The sequence below is a fragment of the Dromaius novaehollandiae genome, chromosome 3 (assembly GCF_036370855.1).
Source record: "Dromaius novaehollandiae isolate bDroNov1 chromosome 3, bDroNov1.hap1, whole genome shotgun sequence".
Taxonomy (NCBI): domain Eukaryota; kingdom Metazoa; phylum Chordata; class Aves; order Casuariiformes; family Dromaiidae; genus Dromaius; species Dromaius novaehollandiae.
The window spans coordinates 6,600,446-6,626,399 of NC_088100.1; the positions used below are offsets into that span (position 1 = coordinate 6,600,446).

The 25,954-nt window shown below is 44.6% G+C and overlaps 1 protein-coding gene across 4 annotated transcripts in view; it reads left to right on the forward strand.

The window, feature by feature from the left end:
- Positions 1-25,954, forward strand: part of RUNX2 (RUNX family transcription factor 2) — a 213,828-nt gene that overhangs the window by 117,741 nt on the left and 70,133 nt on the right. For all 4 annotated transcript variants that reach the window (XM_064508305.1, XM_064508304.1, XM_064508307.1 and 1 more), the window contains one exon: positions 2,438-2,599. In XM_064508305.1, coding sequence (XP_064364375.1) covers positions 2,438-2,599 — 162 coding nt within the window. The remainder of the gene's footprint in view (positions 1-2,437; positions 2,600-25,954) is intronic.

The following is a 25,954-nucleotide window of genomic DNA, read 5'->3' on the forward strand; positions in this document are numbered from 1 at the left end:
TTTAGGGCTTTTACGCAAGGATCCGGTGAAACTCGTAGAGTTCAGGAGTGAGGTTGATTTGCAGCGTTAGTGTCTTGGGAGTCTACCCTCTATTTTCCCTTTCTCTAAAATACTTTACAGTCTGAAAACTCACAGTATTGCGCTCATCAAGAACTGAAACCAAACATAAAAAAAGAAGAAAGAAATCTGGTAATGTGACAGTGAAGTTAGGATGAGCAATAGAGCCAGTGTGTAAATTTAAGCTAAATTTTCTGAGAACTGAAGAAATGCTTCTGGGTCAAACTCATGGTCCATCCAGCCTCATATTCTACCTCTAACAGAGCAATGTGAGATTGTTTGTTGTATAAGAGATTATTTATTTTTTGGGAAGACTGCATGAGCCTGTTCACTTTTTGCAGTGCATCCTTCTTGTGTCCTCCCAAGCATTCACACTTGTTGAATGGAAGAGGTTAGATGTTGAAACAAATCTAGCCTGGGTGTTCAAAGCGGTGGTAGTGCCAGAGATACTCAAGAGCTTTTCTTCCATGAGGGCTGCACTATGAGAAGTAGCGTGAACCTCCAGAAGGCAGCTCCTGTCGTGAGGCTTTCACCATCTTAGACCAAAATTCTGTGAAAACATCCTCTCCCATAGTTTTTATTTTTTAATCTGCCTTTACCTGGTGTATAATTTCCTTCCAGCATTGGAGCTGACCCAAAATCAAAATTTTAATGGACTCTCTTTTGGATTTAGAAACAGGGATTGAAAACCTTGTGGAGTTTGAAGGAGCTTGAGTTTGAGATCCTGCTCCTGCCACATCATTAATTTCAAGATTGTTTTCCCAGCAAGCCTAGGCTTTCCGTTCCCAGTTGAAGATCATTTACCATTGACTGAATGGTGAATTATAGTAGTGGAATGAGGCAGAGAAATATGTCGATATCACATATAACAACGAGCAGTCAGTCAGATTTGAACCTGCGCCAATCTATACAACCTTAGCCTTGAAATTGTTAAAACAAAGACGTTCACTACATTTAATGATCAAGTGTCCTTCAGATTTCTGAGGAGAGTTTATGTTAACCATTTATATTACTCAGCTCTAATATAAATGGCAAACTCAGGGAAAATCCTCTTAAAATTAAATTGGAAAAGGGTTTTTTTTATCTATATGGTTATTTCGCTACGAGGAAGTATCTGCTTTCCAGACATCTCTTCAAACAAATCATGTCTGAACAGAAAAAATAAACAAGAAATAGCTGAAACTACAAGGTTTTGCTGTGTGGAAGAGCAGAGAAAGGAGTTAAAAAAAGAAAAAAAAAGATGAATTTCCTGAAAAAAAATGCCTTTGCGTATGCCATGTGGCTATCACGTTTCTGTCTACAAAGCAGGGCCTTAAGACGCTGCTCAGATATAGCAGGTTCTCCAGGCAGAGTGGACCTGATATGCTTCACTGGAAATACTGGGGAGAACTGGGAAGAAAGTGCAACGGTTTCTATCGGCCAGTTCAGAGGCAGTTTTCTGCTTCTCGCACAGGGCCCAGACCAACCGTTTTGGTTGGGAGTGCTTTGCTTTCATCAACGCAAAGAAGCAAAAAATAGTAATTTATGAGGAATTCAGCTGTGGCTTTATCACTAGACATGAACTGAGAGCAAATGGTTCGCAAATCCCCAGACCAGCGGATAAAACTAACCCTTCCACTTTCTCGCTCAGTGCAATCCACCAGAGCTTCAGCGAAAAAATAAACTGTATTTATCCTTAAAATCATTTCCTCCATAATAAGCTGTGGAAAGTCCATCAAAAGGCATCTTTAGCTTCCGATAGCTGCCCCGAATCGTTTGGTTTCATACTGTTGAAATTAAGGTGACTGTAGGTAATTGGGCCAGCATCCAAATGGGACATTTTTGGCCAGATGCTACTAAGATTAATGCCGTTTTCCTTCTTGGACAGCCTTTTCAGCACTGAAAACACTTCTGTGTAATGTTTTAACTGGATAACAGCTTGACAGACGTGCCAAGTGCTAACTTCAGAGTCTCCCCCCCCGAAGCCAGCTCCCGAGCGCAGCGGCGGCGTGCCCGGCGTCTCCTCCGCTCTCTGCTCAGCGCTCCGCACCCCCGACCTCGCCGTCTAACACTCTCTCAGACCAGGGCGAGGGACACGCGGGGCTTGCAGAGCGCCTGCAGTACCTTTGCACGCGCTGCTCGCTGCTGGTTCAGAGACGCAGCGTTGGGCCCGCTCTGTCCGTGCCGCCCCGAGATGGTGCCGCCGAGCAAGGAGCGTAGGAGCAGGGTCCACGCGGAGCAGATCACGGTCCGTTGCCTTCCCACCCCTCGTAGCGCTGATGTGTGTACGTGCAGCAACCTCCCCCGCTTCGATTAGGCTGTTGGCGCCCTAAACGTTTCCTGCCCTTTTTTTTTTTTTTTTAATTTTCTCTTTTGTTTTTTTTTTTGTTTTTTTTCCTAGACCCCAGGCAGGCACAGTCATCCCCACCATGGTCCTATGACCAGTCTTACCCATCCTACTTGAGCCAGATGACTTCACCGTCCATTCATTCCACAACCCCCCTGTCCTCCACCCGAGGCACGGGACTGCCTGCCATCACCGACGTGCCCAGACGCCTCTCAGGTAAAGACCACGTTTCGCCAAAAGCAATCGTGCAGATAGGAGCAGGGCCAGCCGGGAGGCTCGCTGGCCTCCGCAGCGCCGCGGTCGGGAGAGCCACCAGCGGTCTGTGATAGCCGGGTTCCTGCACTGCGGGGGCGGGTCCAAACCCCTTTCTTTCTGAAGCGGAAGAGCTGCCGTGTACGGATCCGTTTGAATGTCTCTAGGTCCAGTTCAGATCAGATAAATTTTCCTTTTTTTTTATTGTGAACCTGGTTCTATGATCAAATTCTCTTTTATCTTTTTTTCCTTGCAAGAGGACGTTTGCTTGCATGTTTTAAAGTAATTATGATACTATTTTTTGGTGATTCTCCTAAAATGTTTTGTTTTTGTGATGTGTGCGATATCAGACATCCTGACAGATAGATGCCTTGAATACTTCAGACTAAGGTTCCTTCTCTCTCCTTTCCATCCAGTAGCTCAAGAAAGCCTATTTCCTTAGTTAATGTGTTTTTAAGATGCCTATCAGAAACCAGCTGAGTCACTTTAGGGTAAAGATTGGACAAATTGGGCTTTGGAGTGGTACAGGAGTGAGGAAATATGTTTAGGAACCGAGACAAGACAGCAGCTAGGAACTGAGACTTTTTTCTTGAGCAAATGTACATTTGCATGCTGTGCAATGCATCTCTAATGGTCCCAGTGATAAAACCAGCTGTGCAAAGCAATCTGATTGCCCCACGGTAAGACAGAGCCTGTCACGGCACACAGTCGCCTTGTGGATCTTGCCAAAAAGGAGGAACCTTAGGGGAGGGTGGCTCACTATTAAAACTCCAACCTTGCAAGCGTGGGAACATTAGCAACGTATGCCAAAAAGCATGTGTAATGTAAAGCAAGCCTTTATGATTCATTAATAAAAACCAAAGAATCAGTCTTATTACATCTATTTTTTCCATGTTTGCAAGATATTATTATAATCTGGGATCCTGCTGCCATGCACCTGTTTGACTCCCCGCCAGGTGAACTGCTTTCTGTCTTATTTTCCCCTTCCACCAAGCTCGTAGTGCTGCAAATGTTGATCACTCCACTGAGCTGCATCACTGACAAGCTGAACCGCAGCCAACTGGCATATAGGATTTGGTTAGCGTAGACTCCTTATTTCTTTCATCTTGGAGGGGGGAAGCTTCATTTCGCAAGCAAGCAGCTGCAAACCCCTCCGCGGTCCTAGCGCTCGCTGTATTTTCGGCGAGGCCAGGTGTACCCGTGTGGGCCACGGGTTGCAGTGCGGTGGAGCCGGTTCCTGTGGGCTCCCCTTGCAGTGCTGACTCGGTTCAAAAAAAACTAGATGGGCTTGATTCGGAGGCCTGAAACAGGTTCCCTTTGAGCTGGAGTCTCCTGGCGGGCTGCATTGTCGAATCGGTTATTTTTGCAATTTTGCCCCCAGCGATACCTCCGGGAAAGGCTCGGCTGGGACCGCGGCAGCTGTACGGCAGCTTGCTTGCCCTGCAGCCCTCGCTTGTCTGCGTGCATTCAGACGTGAGCACCTCGCATGTGGGCACAGGCAGCGTGACTAACAGAGCTAGCTGTATGCATTATGTGGCCGTATACTGAACTTTTCAGTTGTGCTCTATGGTAGGATGCCTCCACTCTTCTTGCCCTTCATCTTTTAGGGGTCAGCCAGTGCCCCCACAACGTTCTCACCTTTTCCCAGTATGGGAGATTTGCTTCAGGTTAGCTTCTGAATTGAAAAAGAGGGCTTTGATATTCTCCCGTGCCAGAGATTGTCTGCAGAATTTGCGGATGTTCAGAATTACAGAAACAGCCTTCTTAGGTTGGAGACGAGATCTCACTCTTAGGCAGCAAGGAGCTGCACTGTAACTCATACTGGAAACTCTCTGGTTCTTCTCAAGGTTTTCTACCTAGTAGAAAATTTCATTGCAGCACCACAGTGAGCAAGAGCAGGATCTGGCCCCGATGTGTATGAGGTATAGAGAGAAATTGAGGTTTAAAGCTGCCCATTGCAGCAACCAGTTTATCCCCCACACTGACAAAACCAGATCTCCACTCATTTAGTTGATACATCTTTCAGAGGAGAACAGAATTTTGAAGGGGTAAAAAATGACTATTAAGAGCACTAGGACACTTCAGGCACCCCCAGAGCATGAGGGAGAAATTAGAGTTTTACAAGGCCTTGAATAAAAGCAAACTTTGCTTCCCAATACAGTGGCAGAAATCTGATTATCAAGGCTGTTAAAAATATACAAGGTAATTTTAATGAATGCCATATTTGCTGCCTGTTGCTTAACATCACGCAGGAGGAAGAATGGGTAAGCCTTAGGCCTCACATATCACACCTCCAGGCCCAGAGCTTCCTACCTGCCCCAACTTTATATCACCCAGCATTTTTGCAGGCCTTTGCCTTGACCACTGGTTAAGTTGTGCTTGCAATTTAAAATATGTCAGCTAATAAAGCAGTGTGTCCTTCAAAGTAGTGGTACCCAGTCATACTGTCAGTAAGAGCCCTCAAGAGCCGTTTGTAGTGACAGTCCTGTGACCAGGAATGTGTCTGCCCCAACATGAAGGTGGTGCTCCCTGTCCTGGCATGGGTGCATGTCCTGCTCTGTGCTTAGCGTGCCTGTGTTTTGATCGCAGACCAGGTCGTGCAGCAGAAGAGGTTTGGGGCTGTAGGAACGAGGTGTTAGGGTAGTTAGTGCCCCAGCAATTCATGCAGTTCTCCTGCCCATGTGTGAGGGGAAAAGGACAGCATGCTGCGACCCTGAGGACTTATTCTGGCAGGCTGGGGTGATGTGGCTGAACTGGTCGCGTTAGTGTCTAGAGACATACCTGCTTTCTTTGCACAGCTGAAGTATTTGCATGCATGCTTCAGGCACGTGCAAATGATTGCCCACAGCTGCGTAGGTGTTAGACTTAAGTGTTCATCTTCTACTCTCCGTATGGGGACTAGTCCTGTATTTGCTGTGTCATACAAGTAATTGATGATATTTCATGCATATTTGGGCAGTATTCAGTAGCAATAACTGAAAAAAAAAACCCAGACGAAACACAGTAAAGACCAGCTGGCAAAACTTGTGCAACTTTTGAACCAGTGATCTCTCTGGTGCATAAGTCTCGTGTTCATATCAAGAACACATATATACAGGCTCAAGAGGCCCTGCCACTGACTCACCTTATTGTACCAACTCAATCATAAAAAGAGCAGGATTCCTTGAATTCATTCCCTATATTTTATTAAAATACCTGTCTGCTGAGACTTCTAGAAATGGCAGTGAAAGTTGGTGGCCTAGCAGATTAATATTCTTAATTAAATAATATTGTAGTGGAAACCATGGGAATATATGAACATGGTCATTTTAGAAAGAGTTTTGCCTCAGGGATGTAGTCTTATTGCATGATTCATAGAGAATGCGCTCACAGTCTTTGTGCCCTGCGCATAACCAAACTGCATGTGGGATGGGGAGCATGGGTGTCTATTATGTAATTAAAGTATATGATTCATATAAATACGCATCACAGTCATTTTACATAAAGCTTTGGGATTGATCCAGCAAGTCCTCTGCACATGCAAGGTTCAGAGCAGGGACTACAGGTTGGATTGTTCCTGCAGTCACCAGAGGGCTGTTAGATGGTAGCCAAAGGAGATATGGCCTCCTGTGAGTGTGGGTGTCTGCAGTGAGGACATCCACATCTGAGACGGTCACCCTGTGCTCCCTTTAGACTCAGTGGGGAGAAATTAGCACTTGCAGGACACAGTTTGCCTGACAGTCTGTGGATGAGCTATACCGGTCCCTAGCAGTGCCTTAGAAGTGCCTGTTTTTGTCCATTGACTCCAAAGCAAGTCTAGGTGAGAAGTTCACGTATAGACATGTCAGTTCTCATATTCTGCATTTGCTTGGGTAAATCTCAAAGAGATGAGTTAGCTGTCCCATTCTCATATTCCTGTGACAGCCTTATCACACTTACATCCTGACATAACCCAGCCTGTGTCTGCCTTACCCTGACCTGTTTCTACCATGAGCTCTCTGGGTTTGAGCTTGAGTTTATTGTTGAGAATGTTCTTGAGAAGGGAGGTGAGAAGACTTCTTCTTCCCCTACACTGTTCCTGGACCTGCTCATGCTTGTGCCTGAATGCAACAGCCTCTTGCTTTTTGCTTCACACTTGAGAAAGACTTGCAGGATCAAAGTCTTAAGCAACTGGAGGACTTGCCCTGGACGGGTGATGTTAATACATAACAGTGCTGGCTGTGAAAGAACCTGTCCTATGCAACCGTCTTTGACAAATGTTTATATGACAAAAGAAAGAAAATTAAAAGTTAAGCTAAATGCAGTACAAATCACCAAGGTTACCTTTTCCAGCCCCAGGCTAATGCTCTTCACAAACAGTTGTATTTGTGAATTTGTGGTGTATTGCCATGAATGGCGTAAATCAGGGAAGCTGGTCTTCCCATGCCACTGTGCCCAAACTCTTCCTTCCCACGCATTAGAGTACCCTCCAGCACACGATGAATTTTGCTCTCTTTATGTTTACTGTGTTACTGAATGGGGACAGACTGAGATGAGGAACACACTGGGCTCAACCTGTAAACAAAAGAAATTTGCAGACCCAGTCCTCTGAAGCCAAATGGCCATAAGGGAATGTCTTTACTAATAAATTACACAGCGGCAGGGCCTGGGCTGTTAAACACCTATACTATTAACTTGCTAGTATGGTCCCCAGAGTAGTTTTGACTGGGGTTAGCTAGCTGTCTCCCAAGCAGCTCCCAGGCATGGTTTGGAAGTTAGCTCAGTGCAGAACCCATTGCCAGGGTGTGCTGGGAGGCAGCCACCCTGTTGTGGAGGCTAAAAGAATTTAATATTATGGCAACCAGGCCATAGCAGCTGGATTTAGAGCCCAAGAACAGATCCTTATCCTGTGCTGTTTGCTAGTTTCAGCGTAGCCAAACTTCCACATTAATTCATCTCCCGCTGTAGATATCATTGGATCATTCTGGACCATCCTGGACCTTAATGGGATATTGAATATAAGAAATGTTCCTGTTTTCCAAGGTCACTGGGGTCTGACACGTAAAAATCCAACATGTGAGTTCTGGCCAGGCTCTAATCAGTGACAATATACTTTTCTTTTACACAATTTAATTTCATTCTTGCAAGCCTACAGAACTTAAAATAAAGAAAGCATATATAAAGGAAGCGGCTGTAGCTGAAGCTTTGGATTTAGTGTTCGTACTTTTAATGAGGAAGTGGCTCACAGAGATGTGATTTTTTTTTCATAAGCTCCTGTACTGGTTGTCATCTTAGGTTTCTAAACTTAAATGCGAATTAACTTCTTTTTTTTTTAATTTTTTTTTAATGTCACTTACACACGATTTTTATAGTGATGGTTTTCTTTTCTTTTGGAGTTGCTCTTTGAAAATTATTAACTTTAAGAAAGAAAAGTTGTCTATCTTCCTCTAGGGAGCTCAAAAATCTTTACAGCCCCAAACTGACCAGAAACTGTGGCCCTCTGAAGTAGCTACTGTTGCATCCCTGAATTCCCTGAATTTCTGCTAACATCATTACACACTGTGGGTGCTAAGTACATCTCAAGACTGGACCCTTAAACAAGAGGAGACCCTAGTGCTGTCTTCATAATGTGTTTTTTTCTCTTTGCGTGCTTTGGGGAGCAGTGAAATAGTTAATACCTTTGACATTGCCAGCAAGGGCATTTGTGTTCGCAGTGCCTGAAATGAATGGGCAGTTCACGCTTCAGCAATATTGTCTCAGGCTCTTGGCAAACCCAAGAAGCCAGCTCTGTTTCTGGTACATTCGCTACACTGCGATGTTTTTCTTGGTGACTATAACAATTTTCACTCTGTCTTCTTTTTTTTTAAATGGCAGCTGAGAGACTCAAGGTTGTCTCTGTCTCCATTTCTCCCGGCTAATTTTTGCTGCTTTCCCTGCGAGGTGCCCTGAGTTGAGTCTAAGTTAAGACCTTCGGAAAGCTCGGGAGATTCTGTAACGTGGGCTCTTCAGAAACAACTCTGTCATTTTTCTGCTGTACCTAAACTTGTAGCTTGTCTTCTTTATTTTTCAGTGGTACTATTGATTTTGCTTACCGCATTTTTTCCATTTTTAGTCTCCTGCCCACATGGTGCCACCTAGGAATCTTAGCACCTTGGCACTGACGTGTAGGACTTCAGTTGCAACTTCTCTCCTGGGTAAAATCTCTCATTGGAGTAATTGTCCAGAAGATATGTTGCACGATCCCTACCTCAAGGATGAAGGCCAAATTTTTCTAGTGTGGGTGGCCTCAAATTAGGCATCTAGACCCATATTTAGGTGGTAAACTAAGCGGCCTGATTTTCAGAAGCATGTCTTTAATAATAATGCACGTCTTTAAGCCCTTTTCATTTAGTTAAAACTGCTGTTGGGAAAGGAAATAAACAGGAAAAATGAAGGCAGAGGGAAAGAGTTTTATTCCTGAAATGAGGGATTTAAAACATACAGAAAAGAAGAAACAAGTGGAATGCTTTTAAATGGAATAAATTTGTTGCTGATACAGGCAGGAAATAGCACACTCAAATATATGTGGATGTATAGATATATTTTTATCTGAGCTTTTTTTTTGCAATGTGTTTTATATTTAGGACACATATCAAGATTTGCATCTGTTTCCAGAACTTGCTGCTAACAGTTAGTAATGATGCCAAAACATACTTTAGTTCCAGCTTGAGACCAAATGATATTCGGAGCTTTTTTTATTACTAATTTAGGGTCTGATATTAATTAAGGAAATTTTCCATAAGTGCCAGGCTTTTTCTGAAGAACTCATTAAAATTATATTAACTTAAACCGGAATCACAGTCTGAGCATGTTTTGTAATGATTATTCTTACTGACTCGGCTGGGTTTTGTAAACAAAATGCTAATTGTTAATGGGGCAACAGAGCCCTCGATTCCAGGCTTTCGAAGGGCTAGATCCTGGGTCGTTACCTATATGTGTGCTCCCAAGAAGGTCAATAAACGCCTAGCAGGAAGGCTGCAGGACTGAGCTCTTTGTTTCATCTTTGTGCAAGATGAGTTCTGCATCCTCCTAGTGGGATCTCCGTTGTTTTTCTCCCTAGAGAGACGGCTAATTTTTCAGACCCGTTTGTGCTTCCATGTGATATCGCTGTCTCCTTTGTCATCCAGCACCATATTTTGTAGAATTACCAGGGTTACACAAAGTATCTCTTCTTGTCCTACTTATCTCCAGACCATCTCTGTCAGTTGCAGCTAGGAGCAAATAGACCATTAACATTTTGTAGAGCCCTTTACTTCCTCAGAGTCACTTACAAACTTCAGGCCTGATCCTGTAAGGTCCTGAGTGACACCAGCTTCCAGTGAAGTTGGCAAAACAAGAAGGCTGCTGTGCATGCAGCCGAGAGGACGTCGCAGGATGGAGCCAGTGGTGGTGACCCATGCAATGGCACGTGCGTGTGTAAGGAGGGAAGCAACGCTGCATGTGCAGCTCTGATCTGCTCCATGCAGGCCATCAGGTACGATGGTGATCAGAAGCACTTATTCTGCCCTTAACAGTCTGTGGCCTTGAGTCTGTGTTACCCTGAATTTTATTCAGTTAATTGCAAAAGTTGCATTTATGAAGTGAATCTGTAGAACGCAGAGGGTGGACATATCGGTCCTTCTCAGTCTGTGACTGTGTTTGATACAGGACAGGCAGAAAAACATATTAAACCCTCCAGAAGTTTTGTAGTTTAAAAGGCCCAATTTTGTAAACCTTACAGTAGCTGCCTTTCAGTGAAATTTCCTCCCATTTGTGGCCATGGAAAATTTGGCCAGCTGCGGACCGAGAGTGTAGCGTTAGAGCCTAACAGAGCTTCACAACACTTTTTTTAAGTGGTTTAGCAAATAATGATTGACTCCACTTCACAGGCGTCCAGATCTCCCCCAAGCTCGGTGGATGTTTTAGCAGCAGAAGCAAACTGGTGTCATGTCAGTTGTTTGTTTGTGAGATTAGAAAGGATATGGCTGATACTGGTGATAGAAAGAGAAGAGCTGCGATAGTGGTTTAGGCTCTCTCCGGCTGTACCAAAGAAGAGCACGTAGGCAGGGAAGGAGAGGAAGACGAAATGAGATAAAGGCACACACCTTCATGTGGGTCATAAAGGATGTTGATGAGAGAAGGCAATGTTTCATATGCATAAAGGGAGGGTATTTGGGGATGCTAATCTGGAAATCTTTTAATATTGCCTTCAGACTGACTCCAGAAGCACACGGGAAGGGATCAAAGCAGTCAGTACCTGCCCCCCTTGACCTTGGGACAGGATCTGAAAGAGCGGTGTGCGGGTGTCCCAGTGAGCACCCGCTGCCTGGGCTTGGGGCTGCCGCGGGCGGCCCTGGGGCAAGGGATTCGGGAGTCACAGCTGCTCAGAGCCCCAGGAGCACTGGGGCATGACTGTGTCCTCCAACTCTCTAGCTTTTGGGGAGGGCAAGGATTTTAGCTGTGGTGGAGCCTGGTCAAGAAAGCTCAGGGGAGACTAATTTAATATAAGGAGCTTTGCAGAGATTTATAGATCTGTAGGTTATTAATACAGTGAAACCCACATGATCATCTACTTTGATCTCTTCCATAAGCCCGCTGTAAGACTTCCCCAAATTAGCTCTCATTTGAACTTGAGGATAACCTTTGAGAAAAAAAACAAAAAGTCAGTCGATCTGCACTTGTAAATTTGCAGGGAAGCAAAATCCACCACAACCTTTGGTTATAGTTGTTAATTAAGCTCCCTTTGGAAATGTGGGTGTTATTACTCATCTGAATTTGTCTAGCTTTAGTTTCCACTTATTTGAACAAGCTATATCTTTGTCTGCCAGATTGCAGGAGTGGTTTCTGGAGTTCTGTGCCTCGAGTACCTTCTCTTAAGTTTTGTTCTGGCAGTGACCGAGGTACCAATAAGAGGTATATAGGAAAGCAGGTTTTTGTGGTGGCTCTTCGGGAAATGGCAGAAGCCTCTGGGAACTGGATATTATGGGATGCAGAATCGAAGAGATGAGTTTAACTTATAAGGAGGCTGGAGTGGGACTGCACAAAAATATTTTGGTCATTTCAGTTTGCTCTAGGTCAACTACGATATATCGAATAGAGGAAGTTTTGTGACAATCCTTTCCCTCATCGGGCAAACCTGTCCTGCAGTATCAGCTGAGAAGTTATTTTTGGTTGCAGTATTAGTGTGAAGCTACTTTTCCAACCCACCTGAAAAAATGTATTGAGAAAGCATTTTTCACTGGCCCTGGCTTTGTCGGCTTCTGCAATTCCTTCAGGAATTTCCCTGCTTTTGTATTAGCCCAGTTATAAAGTCTTTCCCATTTTTAGAAGTGAAATGAATTTAATGCCTTGCCGTTAGACCTCACCCATTACCTTAGAAGCAAATACAGGAATAGTGTTCGTGGACAGCAGGGTATGCATTCTCCTGTGATTTTCATACACTGTTTTGGCTTTCTCTTTTAGAAACAGCTGTAGTTGGCAGAGCTTTTTCTTCCAGGTTTAGCTAGCATTTGCTGCATTGAATGCAAAGAGAAAACCACAGCTCAGAGCTCAGCCTGTGGCCCCTTTGTGTATCAGATACCCATCTCCACTTTCCTAATTGTTCTTCAGGCAGATTTGCAAAAACAGGTGAAACTGAGCTGAAGCTAAACCCTTGAAGCTCAGACCAGGCAGTGCCATCAGTGCATGAAGACACTTGGCTTTGGGAAAAGATCATGCACGTGAGACAATTTTTTGTGACACTTTAAAGGTGCTTGTGGAGGAAGAGAGGAGTTGGTGTGCTGCTTCATCAGCCCTGTCCAGGCCACATCACCTCATAGCCTCCTGGCTGTTTTTCTCAAAGATCTCTCTAACCACCCAAACAGCAATTAGAGCATCATGTGTCAGAGTCAAGGTTTAGAGCTCACAGTCTTGCAGAAAAGGCAGACCCTGCTGCCAGCTGCAGATGCAGAGACACGGGAGGCCAGAGAGCAGTCATGCCTGAGAGTGCTACAGGGAATTAAAGCTTACATATCCTACTGCTGGGATGGACAGCAGGAGGAGCAGGCTGTCAGATGGATGCAAAGGGTTGGGGCAATCCATATGTGTAGGCAGAGAAGGAATAACTTGACCTGTTTTACTGTGGTGGCCATTAATATTTTCTGTAATATCTTATTTTGCCAAACAATATAGAAATACTGATTGTAGATAGCCACAGAAAGCCTGTGTCTCCTTGAGCTCCTGTGAAAAAGAGGAGCAACTGTGCTGAGAAAAGGGGAGCAGCACCGGAAAAAAAAGTCTGGAGTAAAGACGAGTCATTTCTGGAAGCGATGATGGTAGGGCATCTCATGTTGATCCTTTTGCCTGTTGGCATCACATTCCTTCAGTGAGGGGAAGAGGAAGGTGATACTTTGGGATTAGCAGTGGTACCTACAATGCCTCCTTCAATTAGCTGAGATGAAAAGAGTCTATACGTGACCTCAAAGTTGTTGGTGATACCACATGCATGGTTTCCATTAATTATTACTAACGGTTAGTTGGGCTATCGCTGTCTGATCTGTAGTTATCAGTGCTGCTTTATGAACTCTTCTTCCAAACAAGAGCTTTATTTAGTACGCTAACAGCTGGTCTTGGATTGGCAGAATATTATGAAGCTCGCAGCTAAAGGTAGGTCCATCTTCTTTTAGTTTACACTATTAGACTGAGCTTGTTCTGAAAATACAATTGACTCAGCTCTGGAGCAGCCCAAGGAAAAAAAACTGTGTGCTGGACCAAGAGTGTAAGCTACATAATTTTGGGGTGGTAATTGTTTGTAAAAACACAGCTTGCTTTATTTAATTCTATACTGAGATTATATCCTTGTATTGAAAGCTGAACGTGGGATTGAAAGGGGAGGGTTTCCAAGAACTGGCCACACTTAGAGCTCTGTGTGCGTGAGTTTGCATTGCAAATCTCCTTGACAAGGCTTTGCAGGAGGTTTCGAACAGCTGCCGAAGTACCTAATTGTGTCTGCTACAGACAGTGCAATTCACTCATCAAAGCAATGGTTGTATTTGTGAGTAACTAATGGGCCTCACTGCGGACCATGCCTTACACAGCGGCCACTAATATTATTTGTATTGTGGTGGCATCTGAAGGTGTGAGCTGCAGCCCAGGATCCTGTTGTGTTAGGCACTAGGCAGTTACAGAAAGCAGGGAAAAATAAACAACTCAAGAGATCATCCCTGTCCCCTCCGAGTTTCCACTCTCAGTACAACACAAGCGGGTTACAGGATGTTTGATCGACTGCGATTGAGGAATTGAGGAAATGCAAGGAGAACCAGAGGCCGCTGGTCAATGTGACAGCAGTCGCAGCAGGCAGGTTTCAGTAAGCGTCAATCAGGAGGAAATCTGAGCATGTGGTTTGAAGGAGGATGATGAGATACTCTGCAGATATTCACCTCCTCCCAGGCTTGAGGGACAGCGTGGAAGAAAGCACAGAGCTGCTCATTTCAACTTGTAAAAAGCGGGGGCTGGCATCAGGAGCCAGTTAGCGTTGGGGTCATCATCTTCATCAGAACAGATAAGAGAGGCACCTTGGATCAGCTCCACCGAGTTGGACCAAGGGTCTGTCCAGCACAGATCCACCTTCTCAGAATAGCCAAAAGTGGTTGCTTAGTTCCTGTAGACTACAAAACCAGAAAATATATATCCCCAAGGTTTAGGTATTTTCAAAGCTAGAGGTTTATATCTGGATCTAAGTTTATAGAATTATAGTCATATAAGACAGACGGGGACCTCACGAGATAATATGATCTGTGCCCCTCTGTACAGAAACAGAATGAAATATCTGTATGGTTATTCCTGTTAAGTGTGGCCAACTAGTTACGTGTATTGCTGCCATTCAAAACAAAAATAAAACTGTGTCCCAAAGAAGGAAAAATCCTAGCCAGAAAATTGTGTTAAGGTTGAAATAGATAATTTCAGTGGAGTTAAAAGAAGGGGGTTTTTTTAATGAGCTTAAAAGCCAAGGATGTCAAAACTAGCATTACAGAAAAATGTAGGAAAAATGCTTGAGAAGTGATGGGAGATTTATGAATAATTTAAAATACCCCTGGGCTTCTGAACTAGACTGCTGGTTGTAAAATGAGAGCGTTCACTGCAGAACAGTTTCTGACTGATGAATAGACCTGGAGCTGTAAAGACTTTATCAGCATTGACACAGGGAAGGTATAGAGTAGAAACCTCTGTGAGAAAAAGCATAAACATTTAAATAGCAGCTAGGGCACAGATTGCAAAGGTTGGGATTTGGACTAGGGACTAGGACTGAAAATGAGCCCTTCTGCAAAGGTGACCGGTTTACCAAATAGGAAAGGAAGCAAGTGCCTCAAAAACACCAGGAGGTCTGCTGACCCAGAAGCTGGAGATGAAATACCTCATTGGAAGAAGCATCTCCCATGGAGGAAGTCCTAGGGAACTGTGATGTGGATACTGGCAGGTCTGGAGGAGCCACAGAAGAATCCTGGCAATGGGAAAAAGGCACCTCTCTTTCCCCTTTCTTCCCTCTTCCTCTCTCAAATATCTCTCTTTAAAGGGATTTTTGTTTGTTTTCGTTTTCATTTTGATTCATGCTAGAAGCCAACCCATGATTTTTTTATGGGTGAAAAGGAGCGCAGGGGAGGATCTAAGTACCACCAAAGTCTTATTAGGAGCCATCGTATTAGATTCCAAAATTAGATAGGAAGCTGGGTTTAAGGATAATCCAAACCCAACCAATTCCTAGTTTGGCCTGGCCAACGTAGGTGGGCCAAACTGGTTTGGAGCTGTTTTTAAGAAAGGCGTCTTGCCCATGTAAGAAACTGTTCCAGCTGCCATGGAGTTTGAGCACAGTGCCTGGCTTCTCAGCCTGGCCAGCATCTGCATCTGTGTCTTCATTTGTCTTCATCCGCTGACGAGTGTATCTAATATATGTTTGGTGGGTTTTGCTTTAATCTTATAGCATCTTCAAACAGAGGATTTCAAAATATTTCCCAAGCTGTCTTATGGACTGTCACTTGAATAGTATGAAACATTAATATACCCATAGCAAGCAAAACTTCGCTGGCAAATTAAATGATATGCCCAAGGTCACAAAACTAATCAGTATCAGGAGGCAGAAAACAATGGAGACAATATATCTCCTGTTGGCAGCTTCAGTGGTTAGGTGGGCTTTCTAAATCTCTAAAAAACACTTCTTTGCCAGTATGCAGTTATCCTGTATGGTATCTCCGCAGTATTTATTTTTACCAACTGTTCACATGTTACCTGAGCTCTCTTTTGAAATTAAGCCAACTGAGAGGACAGTCAAGTCATCCTGACTGACAGTACGTTGTACATCAGTTGGACTTGGGTAGTGGTTTGCATTTCTACAGCCTGTAGCAAGCAGGAGGGAGTGAGACTTAATCCTCTTTCACAAAACTGTAGTATCTCACACTTACCATGGGCTAAGACGATGCCTGTGGACTGTTTCTGTGGTTTATCTGAGATGTGGTGACTTTGGACCATCAATAGTGATTTGAGCTGCTCGTGGTATAACATAAGGTAGCACAGAGCAGTAGCACAAGGTATCATATAGCCAACAACCTAAAACATGTTTATGGTGTGAGCTATTACAGACCGAAGTCTGTAATAACAGTGTCTTTCTCATCACCAGGTTCCTGGGAGGATAAAAGACATATTCAGAGCTTACATTATGGAGAAGGAACATCTATTTAGAAGTGTTCAAAGCTGGGCTAGTGTAAGCTGCCGTTCACCTTATGAATGGAAATGCTGTGTGGACGAGTTTATAATGGGCTGAAACTTAGCATGCAGCAGTTTGCCTTAACTTAGCGAGAAACCCAGCTTGGGTTTGAACCGAATCCACAGAGGGATGCGTAAATCCACAGGGGGATTTACACTGCTTTCGCTGAATGGGATATTGATGATGAGTATTGAAAAGCCCATATATTGTTAAACTGGTGCCACTCTGCATGTAAAAGGGGAGATGGATCTTAAAGGTGCCCCTAGCCCCGACACGCACGGGCTCTGCCCTGCCGAGGCTGGCGGGGCAGCGGTTCGGCTTGGGGACATCTCGTGCCTCTCTGCGGCGTCTAAACGCACCCGTAGGCTCCCTAACTTCCCGCTATGAGTGGCTCTCAGGTCTGAGTCACGCTGGTGTCTGAAAATTTTGTCCAGCCTGGCATTACAGCGGGTGATGCTACCTGGGGAAATCAGTGCGCACTCACTAGTCCCGGCACTGTACGGGCAAAAGCTCTCACTGTCCCCAGGTGAGTTTTTTCCACTCTTCCAGTGCTTTCACTCCAATGGTGTATTTTGCCTGGTGCTGAATGCTTAAATTAAGACAGTAATGCCTTTGTAGCCATGTCACGGTCGTTTCTCCAGTATGCAGAAGCTCTCCGTGTGTTACGCTCCCTGATCAGCTTCAGCGTGGCCGCTCCCGTGATCTCCTGCATAGCTCGGGTCTGTTTGCGCTCGGCAGACCAGGCACTTCATGCCCGGGAAGAGAAAAAAAATAACTTAATGGCATTGGAAGTGAACACAGACGGAGGGTGAAAATGTGCATTGAAGAAAAAATAGTTATTTTGGAGAAGAGCATATTTTTAATTGTTTAGATCAGGGGATTTAGTCTTTTATAAATGGGGGGGGGGGACTGGGGATAGGCCTCTTCTTCCTGTGGGGACAATGTTGTTCAGCTCGCGTCAGAAGGAAAAGAAAATCATACTGCCTGAATTTGTGAGCTTTTCACTTTTGCCAGAAGCGTCACAATTTGTAGGGTTTTGCTTTTTCTCCGAAAAAAAAGAAAGAAAAAAAAAACCCGCATTTCGAGACCAAGGCCCGGGTAACCAAAACTGTTTGTTTTTGTTTAAATCGCTCGGCAGAGAAATCCTCTCTTGTCTATTGTTAAGAGAGAGGCTGGAATCAAAGGCGAATTCTCCATATTCTAAAATATACAGACAACGCTTTGAAAGCAAAGCCAAGCAAAACTTTAAAAGCGACCTTCTCCTTGATGCAGAAGTTTTGAGTTAGCTTACGGTGCCGCGCTCGAGTGAGGAGGACGGCAGGACCTTCCCGCGGCGCTGCTAGGCCAGGCCCAGCGGCAGCGGCAAGCAACGGCCTTGCACTTCACGGGGATTTTCGGTTTTGATCGTCGCTTGCGTGTCGCATCGCCACGAGCCCTCTCTTTGCTTGTGCTGCTCGTGGCTCCCTGTTTTGGTAGCCATAAGTCATTAGTGGTTTTTAATTTTTTTTCCCTCTTCTGGAAACCGAAATAAGGGCTGAAAGGGTAGATTTGTCCTCCTTTTTTCCTTTTTCTCTCCTTTTTTTTCTTTTTTTTTTTTTGGCTAATCGGAGGCACGCTGCCACATCTGAAGCCACTTGGCTCATTATGGATTTCATGGAAACTGATTCCCTGAAAGTGTTTCCATATGTGTGTTCCCAATATATCCCATCCTCTTCTAAATGGGAGTACAAACTCGCACACGAGCTGGAAATGGCTTCAGGATGTGACAGAGAAGTCAGATGACTGCAGTGGCACCGTGTGTGGCCCGTGCTGAAAGACGCGGTGTCCTGTGTGCTGGCTCCCATCCTCCAGTAGATCCAGTTTCAAAGAATATCGTCCCTCCCGCTTTCTTTAAAAGCTCTTAATCAAGAACCGGCCAGTGATCCTCTGCCTTTCTTCCTCGGGAGGGGATGTGCGGTACTTGAACAAGAGTGGCAAAAGCCATTTCAGCTGGGGAAGGAAAAAGAGGGGTGTAAAGGGTGAAGGCACAGAGAAATGCCAAGGGGTTTTTCTCTCCCCCCGCTGCAAAGCAGTTTCTTTGCGCCTGCTCAAGGATCGGATGGTATTTCTGAGTTGCTAGCATGCAGTGGAAAAGTACAATTCATGACAACATTGGAAACAAATATTTATACTGGATAGTTAAGGCACATTTTTCTGCAAAAAGAAAAAAAAAAGCAATAAAGTTGACTGCTAGCCCCAGTGTATATCCTCTTCCCATTCACTGGACTCGTGTAGGATTCTCGTGCAGCTCCCCGTTACGGTGCGTTCACTGCACATCTCAGCCCTGCGGTCTCACCCCCTTGGTGTATACAACTCCGCTTAGGTTGCTGTTCAAGAAAAGCCTCAGATGTCCCTTCTGATGCTTGTCGTCTGGGCTTTGTGAAAAACATCAGCAACCGAAATTCAGGCAGTAGGAGCTGTGGAAAATGAGCAGGGAGTGATACGTGTGCGCATTTGTACAACGCGGCGTTGCAGAGTCGCTCAACTTTGTTTCCAGGAAACATTATTTACTTTCTTTTTTTGCTTCCAGTGTGGCACGTAGATTGCCTGAGACTTTAAACAAGCAGGGGCTTTTGAGACAAAACCAATGCCTTTCCACCTGAATCACCAGCTGGAGCCTAGCGCTGCTGAGATGAGATTGCAAAGACCAAGAAGTCCAAGGCGTCCCACCGCTTAGGCGAATGGGCATCCATGAGTCGCAGGTCCCAACCACAAGCCAGTGCGCGTTTGTGCAGTGTGACAATTTGTCCCCTTCCTGTGCCTCCCGTTAGAAAGGTTTACGATTCCCCTAGAAACGAAGCTTCGCGGGAGGCAACTTCTGTAAAGGAGACAGCGGCGACCGGTGCTTGCTGTAGCTCCATTTCTGCACCCAACGGTGCATCTCGGAGGGGTTTCGTTGTTGTTTTTTTCCACGTCGGGGAGGAATTTCTCCTTATTCATGCTGCAGATTTTAAAATAAGCTACCTCTTGAGATGCAGATGGCAGTGAGGCAGTAACCTGCGTTTTGATGTGCAGTATCATCCGGCAAGAGTTAGGTGCCTAAAGAAAATTGCCACCTTCCCATGCACTTTGCCCAGCAGAAAAGCCCTGTTGGAGCAGCAGGGTAGGTAGCGATGGAGCCTGGGCTGCAGAAGTGCCAAAATCCCATTTTTGCCACTGAGCCGCGTAACAGCCCTGCCTGGGAAACGCTCTCCTTTGTTGCGCGAGTGGTGCTTTAATGGTCCGTGCTAATTATGTCATTTATGGGGTGTTTCTCCCTGCAAAGGGCTTAGGCGCTGCACTGTAAATTCAGTGAGAACATCTATCGGTAAATTAACCTGGGTTATTTGAGGTGCCACCGTCCCGTTGCCGCCGTGCCGGGACACGCAGACGCGCAGTTTCGGCGCGGGAACTGAGGTGCGGGGGGACGGCAGGAAAAGCAGCGCGCTGTGGTTTGCTTCTGCGCCTTGCGTGCGGCAGCTGGAGGGGGGGGGTTAAAGTGCCCCTGCCTGCCGCTGCTGCGTTTTGCGAGGCTGCTGTGCTTAATAACGTGGCCGTTTAAGTGATCCCAGCTAGGCCTTGAAGTTAACACCTTGTTGAGGCGAAGGAAAGAGGAGGGGGGCCAGTTCACACCTCCGCTGCCTCTATTGTTTGCCAGGGGACCGGCTTGCTGCTGTGTGGCGGGGGGGTGACGTGGAAAAAAAGAAAAAAACTAAGGAAAATGAAGTAAAACACCTTTTTTCTTTTTCTTTTTCTCGCTGAATGAGTGCAGTGAGGTAAAGGGAGGAAAAGGGCATTTTAACACACCCCATTGCATAGGAGAGAAGGTCACGAGCATCCCAGCGAAGCACAGTGAACCCAGAAGCAAAACGGGGAGTGAGAAGCACTACCCGAGCGATGCTATAACTCCTGCAGTGCTGCATGAAATGAAGGGCAAAATAAAACTCTGACGCTGATACAGAAGGATACTTGGGGAAAACCTAGTTGCCACTAACAGATAATTACTACCCCCCATCCAAACACATTGCAAAGAATTCTTAAGATTGCACAACTAAGAGCGCAGCAATTGGGAAATCTCTGTACTCGCATTGCCTGTGCAACTTTAAATCAGCCGCACTGTACTTATGCATTATATTACAGGTTTTAATTACAGGATCACATGATACTTTTCCCACGGGATTCCTGTCTCGTTCAGTGCGCAGGATGGACAGTGCTAACTTAATAAGCGGCTCCTCAGTATTTGGTTTTCTTCTTGTTCTTTGCATTTCCCCAGGCCTAACTTCTTGCAGAGCGTTAAATTCTTCTCTGAAGAAGAAATTCTTAATTTCTTTATGGGCTTTGCTTCTAGTGCCGTAGGATTTGTATGCAGTTTCTTAGAGAGTGCAATATTCCCAAGAACGAAAGAGCTCTGTGTCACGAGAGTACTGAGACACCAGCTCCAAGGTGTAACGTAATTCAGTGCACCTTCTTGCGTCACCTACAGCATGTTATCTTTTGCTGAGTGTTTAACCTTACCTTCAGAGCAGAGCTCCCGTCGACTTCTGCCGCGGCTGTGAATGTTTAGCCCACGTACGAGTCAAGGCCAGTGCCTTTGCTGGGCGCCAGGAGGAAAGTGCTGTCAGTGACCACCTGTGGGAAACGTGCTCTAAGGGGATTTCAACGGAGTCACAGGGAACTCTGTGGCAGGAGCATGCATAAAACCCAGTTTGCTCAGAAAAATAGCCACATCTCCCTCCTCTTGTTCACTTCACCTCTCCTGATTTCTTCAGCAGTGGAGGTGGGGAATATTTAGACAACGCTCTTCTTGATTACCCAACTCCGATGCATCTCTAGAGATGATCCATTTGTGCACTGCTTCCAGGAGGGACTGTGTGAAAGGAATAGCGCGTTCTCCTGGAGCTGAGTGCTGTATTGTAACGTGTGGGGAGGAGGAGCTTCAATGCTGACATTTGCTAACTTTCTCATTCTCGACATTGCAACCTTAGTAATATTCTTTTAATGTAGTTTTGTTTATAATTTCAAAAAAAAAGAAAACCCGCCTTCCCAAATTCGTCTTTGCGATATCATACAAACATCCCCGTCGACTGTCATCCTTAAAACCTTTTTATGCAGGGTCCTACCGTCCCAGCTAAGGGAGCAATAGGTGACAGCATTGGCTTGATTCTTGGTCTGCATTGGCACTGGAAGGGATGGGGTTGTCCCTGTGTTTCACAAATATTTGCTGTCATTTCAGAAAATGCTGAGACTCGGGAATCCTGGCTTCCATTCCAGGCTCTGGGCAAGTGTCTTTGTAGGGGCACAGACTCTGCTGCCCATTTTTAGGCAGAATGCTTATAATTTGTTCTTATTTGGCTGGGTTTTCATGGCAACATCTCTCACACAAAAGCCACTCCTATTCTGAAGTTCAAGTCCTTACTTCAAAGCATGGAACGGCTACAGCTTTTCAAAGAAAGACTTCTCAGAATTTAAGATTAGCAAAACAATATATTTTTCCCAGCAGAAGAGTTTCAGCTGAAATTTTCAAAACAAATAAATGCATAAATCACAATTCAGCCTGAGACAGACGCCCAGCATGGGCAATTTCAGCCAGAATGTTGAAAGTTTGGCAACGCTGTAGGAAACTGAAAATCGTCTCGTAATGTGAAGTGTGTGGCATACTTCATACTAGGCGATAGTATCTGCTGTAAGTGATCCAAGCTGTACACATAATTCATAGATGTAGATGTTAGGGAAGGAAAGAAAAAAAAGGCTTTAATAGATCAATTAGTGCTACATCCCAGCCTGAACTTCACTATTGAACAAGGAACACAGCATCTAGCATCTACCGCAGTGAAAGTCTCAACACTAATGTCGCCTAAAACACAAGTGAATCATTTGGATAAAGTACCATTAAATAAATTAGCTACTGGTGATATGTATAGCTGTATCTAGCTGAATTTCTTTGAGATGGTCTCTTCAGTGACTTCCCCACTCTGTTTTCTTGCATCTAGTGATTATGCATTGACTTGATGTGCTCGCTGTCTTGTTCCCTATCAGGCATATACAGTAAGCTAAGGGGACCTTTCTTTGGTAATGACCCTAAAACGTAAAATGACCAAATTCCAGCTAATTGCAATATTTGTAAGTTATAAAATTATCCTGTAACCCTTTGAAGTTGATGTCAGCTTGCTGTACCCACAAGGAGTTAACCTAGTCACAGTACATTATGGTCTCTAATAATTGGAAGTGATTGGCCAAAGTGCTGTAAACCTGGCAGAAATTTGTTGCCTTATTTTCTGTAAACCACAAGCACAGTTTATTAATTGAGAAATGAACATTAACTGGCATTAGCTGGTATCTGTAAACTGAAAAGAAGAAATGACCATGGTAGGCATTCTGCTGGAACCGGTAGAGCTGCAAAGGTGCAACAGGTAGAAGTGTTTTTTAAGCACAAACGCAAAACCAGGCTGCTGTTGGCAAATTCCCAAGTCTAGGGTTTTTAATGAGGCTTCTGCATCAAAATAAGTGAAACCACATGGAATTTTAATTGTTCTTCTTCTAAATATGAAACACACTGGAGCAGTATTCTTCAACCTAGTAAGTTAGCATATATATTTGCATATTAACATTACCAGATTTCTGTTCTAAATGCATATCTCTGAGAAAACTTGAGTACCAGGTTACATTAGGGAGGAATCTGCAGATTTACAAGCAGTTTACCCTGTGCTCCTTCAGATGTAAATGTTTTGGTTGAAAAGGGTCCATTTTTCTTTTGTATTGTCAGACACCATAAACTGATCAGACTGTATGGAAAGAGAAGTTCACTTGCTGCTTGTTTCCATGTTTTTCTTTCTTTCTGGTGGCGTGGAAGAAAGGCTCTTTTCTTTAAAGCAGCATGCTTTCGCAATTTGGCAGCCACGATGCAGGGCGGATGAGCTGTGCTTCACTAGTTTCATATGAGCTATCACAAGAGTGCGAAGTCACAGATGCAAACTATGTTCTTGCTCTGACGGCAGAAAAATTAGCATAAATCTTTAATCCTGCTGCGGAGAGGAATAAATAAATTATTTACTTGCACTTGCATGTTACCATATTGCCCGTCGACACTGCCAATTGTGTGCAAGTACATATACGAAGATGGGCTGCATACCCAGAAGAGCTATTTATGCTCCCAATCCAGCAAAGAGCTATACATATATAAATGAATATGCATCTGGTGTTTGCAGGTTAGAACCTAAGTCAACCTTACACAAGAGAAGGAGGTAGCATAGAGAGAGGAGGAGGAGGAAATAGCATCGGTGAGACATAGTAATGAGGAAGGCAAGACTTTGAGTTTCTGAGATTTTAAAAGTTTCTAGACTTGTTTGGGAAAGTGTTTTTAGAATAAGAATGAGGGATGATAGAAAACCTGCTCTGATCAGTCTCCAAAAAAACACATTTACTCAGTGGAGATGCAGAAAGTTGAGGAAGGCACAAATTGCAACCTAATGCTGAAAAATTACGAAGATAGCAAAAGGCGTTTGGGCATACAGCAAAGTGAGCGCGCAGGAGTGGTGCAGACCTGGCCATGAATGATATAAGAAAGGGTTATTTGGCCTTTGGGTAAATAGGATTGTGCTTTACAAGCAACTGTAAAAGCAAACAAGTGTGGATTTACTAGGCTGCGTAAGGAGGTCTGTAGCCCCACATGAGAAATGCCAAGTGAGGTGTGCACATGCCAGGTCGTGCAACACAGGCATGATCTCTTGGCAATGCTCATCCGGATAATATTTGGATCAAGCCCTGAAAAAAAACTGCCTTACACAAGTAAAACTGTGTTGCTAGTATTGGTTTTTAAAAAGAAAAGTATCGGTTTGAAAGAAGTAAACAATACCAATAGTCTACACCCTTACACTCATCCTAATGCTGCCTTTGATTATAAAAGTCTTGTTTAGCTTCAATCAGGGTAAACTAAGAGCAACTCTGTTCATGTTGGGAGAGTTGCAATAACAATAAAAAAAAACGAGCGTAAGCAGTAGCAGATTGAAACTCAGTCTTTTGAACAGCTGGGGAAATTATGCTATAACCTTATATTTCCAGATACATATCAGACCTGCTCACAATATAAAGGATAGCGTTCCAAAATTACAGCTTTGAATCTGGGTGGTATGGCCTCTGGCTATTGTTTGCAGTTGGGAACGAAAGAAGTTGCATCAAGTAGTAGAGTGTTTGCTGTAAAGGTACAAGTTATATTACATTCCAGCATGTTATGGTTTGAGGGGCTGATGATGGAGACAGACCCATTCACCCGTAGGTCACTGATTCACTTCCAGATAAAGATAACAGTAATCACGTTGTCATCGTTGGCAGAAACGGGCTTTTACTGCGAGTTTAAACTCAGTCCTCGTAATGCTTTGTGCGAAGCTGGATTATAACGCCCAGATCTCCAGCTGTACCAGTTTGACTCTTGGCTGGATGTGGCCCAGATTCTCCAGCCTAAACCCAAGACTCACCCGGGCTCTGCCCCTCCGTCACTCTTAGATACCGTCCGACGTTATACTGATGGCATATATTAAATGAGCTGGTAGCCCCAGTGCAGAACAGTGGTCTAAATCACAAAACATGTCATGGTAGGGGGCCAAGGACAGAGTAGCTGGAGAGCCCTTCCTTCCATGGGGCCATGTCCACAGAGCAGACCTGAAGTGTATCTCCAAGGACAAAGCGTTGCTGTGTCTTTTATTGCCAATACACTGAGTGTTGCACTGTTCAGTGTCAGCACATTGGCATCTGGAAGACACCATATTTTCCTTTTAAGTGAATCAGATTTGGTATTATTTGGCAAATTGATGGATGAACCCCTGGATCTACAGAATTGGAAAGCTCTGGGAATGTCACCTGGGAAGCATAGGGGAAGCATTTGGTTTCAGGACCTTTCTTTTCTCTTGATTTATACCCTGCTCTTCCTAGCTATAGGTAGATATGTATCTCCTGCATACTGGCTGCAGTATGCCTCCATTCTGCGCTGTACTTTTTCATTAGGCTTTTTCTCCCTACCTCCTCTTGCCCCTTTTCCTGCACCCTGCTTTCCGCTGTCCTGCCTCTCAGCACAAGCTTTCACCATCGTTTTTTTTCTGCTTCTGTCCATGCCACGGTCTCCTCAGCAGATCACCAAGCTACTACCGTTCGCTCGCCGGTCCTGCTCCTAAACTTAGCGTGTTTGATGTGGGATGAGAAATTAGGCGAACTGAGTTTACCCGTCCCTGTTTTGCATTAGAATCAAATTCGCAGTGTTACCATCCAGATGCTTACGGCAGCCATAAACTGTGTGGTCTTTTCTTCAATCAGACTGAACAGGCTGGACAGGAAAACAACTTCTTGCAACAACGGAACGAGCGTTGGGCCTGTAATTTTCCGCATGCTGCACTGAAAATTAAAATTTGCATCTTTCTTATCAGCTCGGTGGCCTGTCCCAGCTTGAACCTCTTCAGATGCAACAAATAATATTTTTCGCAGATAGGAAAGTAGCTGAGCAGATCTTCACCTAGATGAATTGAGTTAACGTGGGAAGCGGGGCTTAGTCGCCCTTGGTGTAACTCCACTGATGTCAGTGGTGCAACTACCTCAGTGTTGCC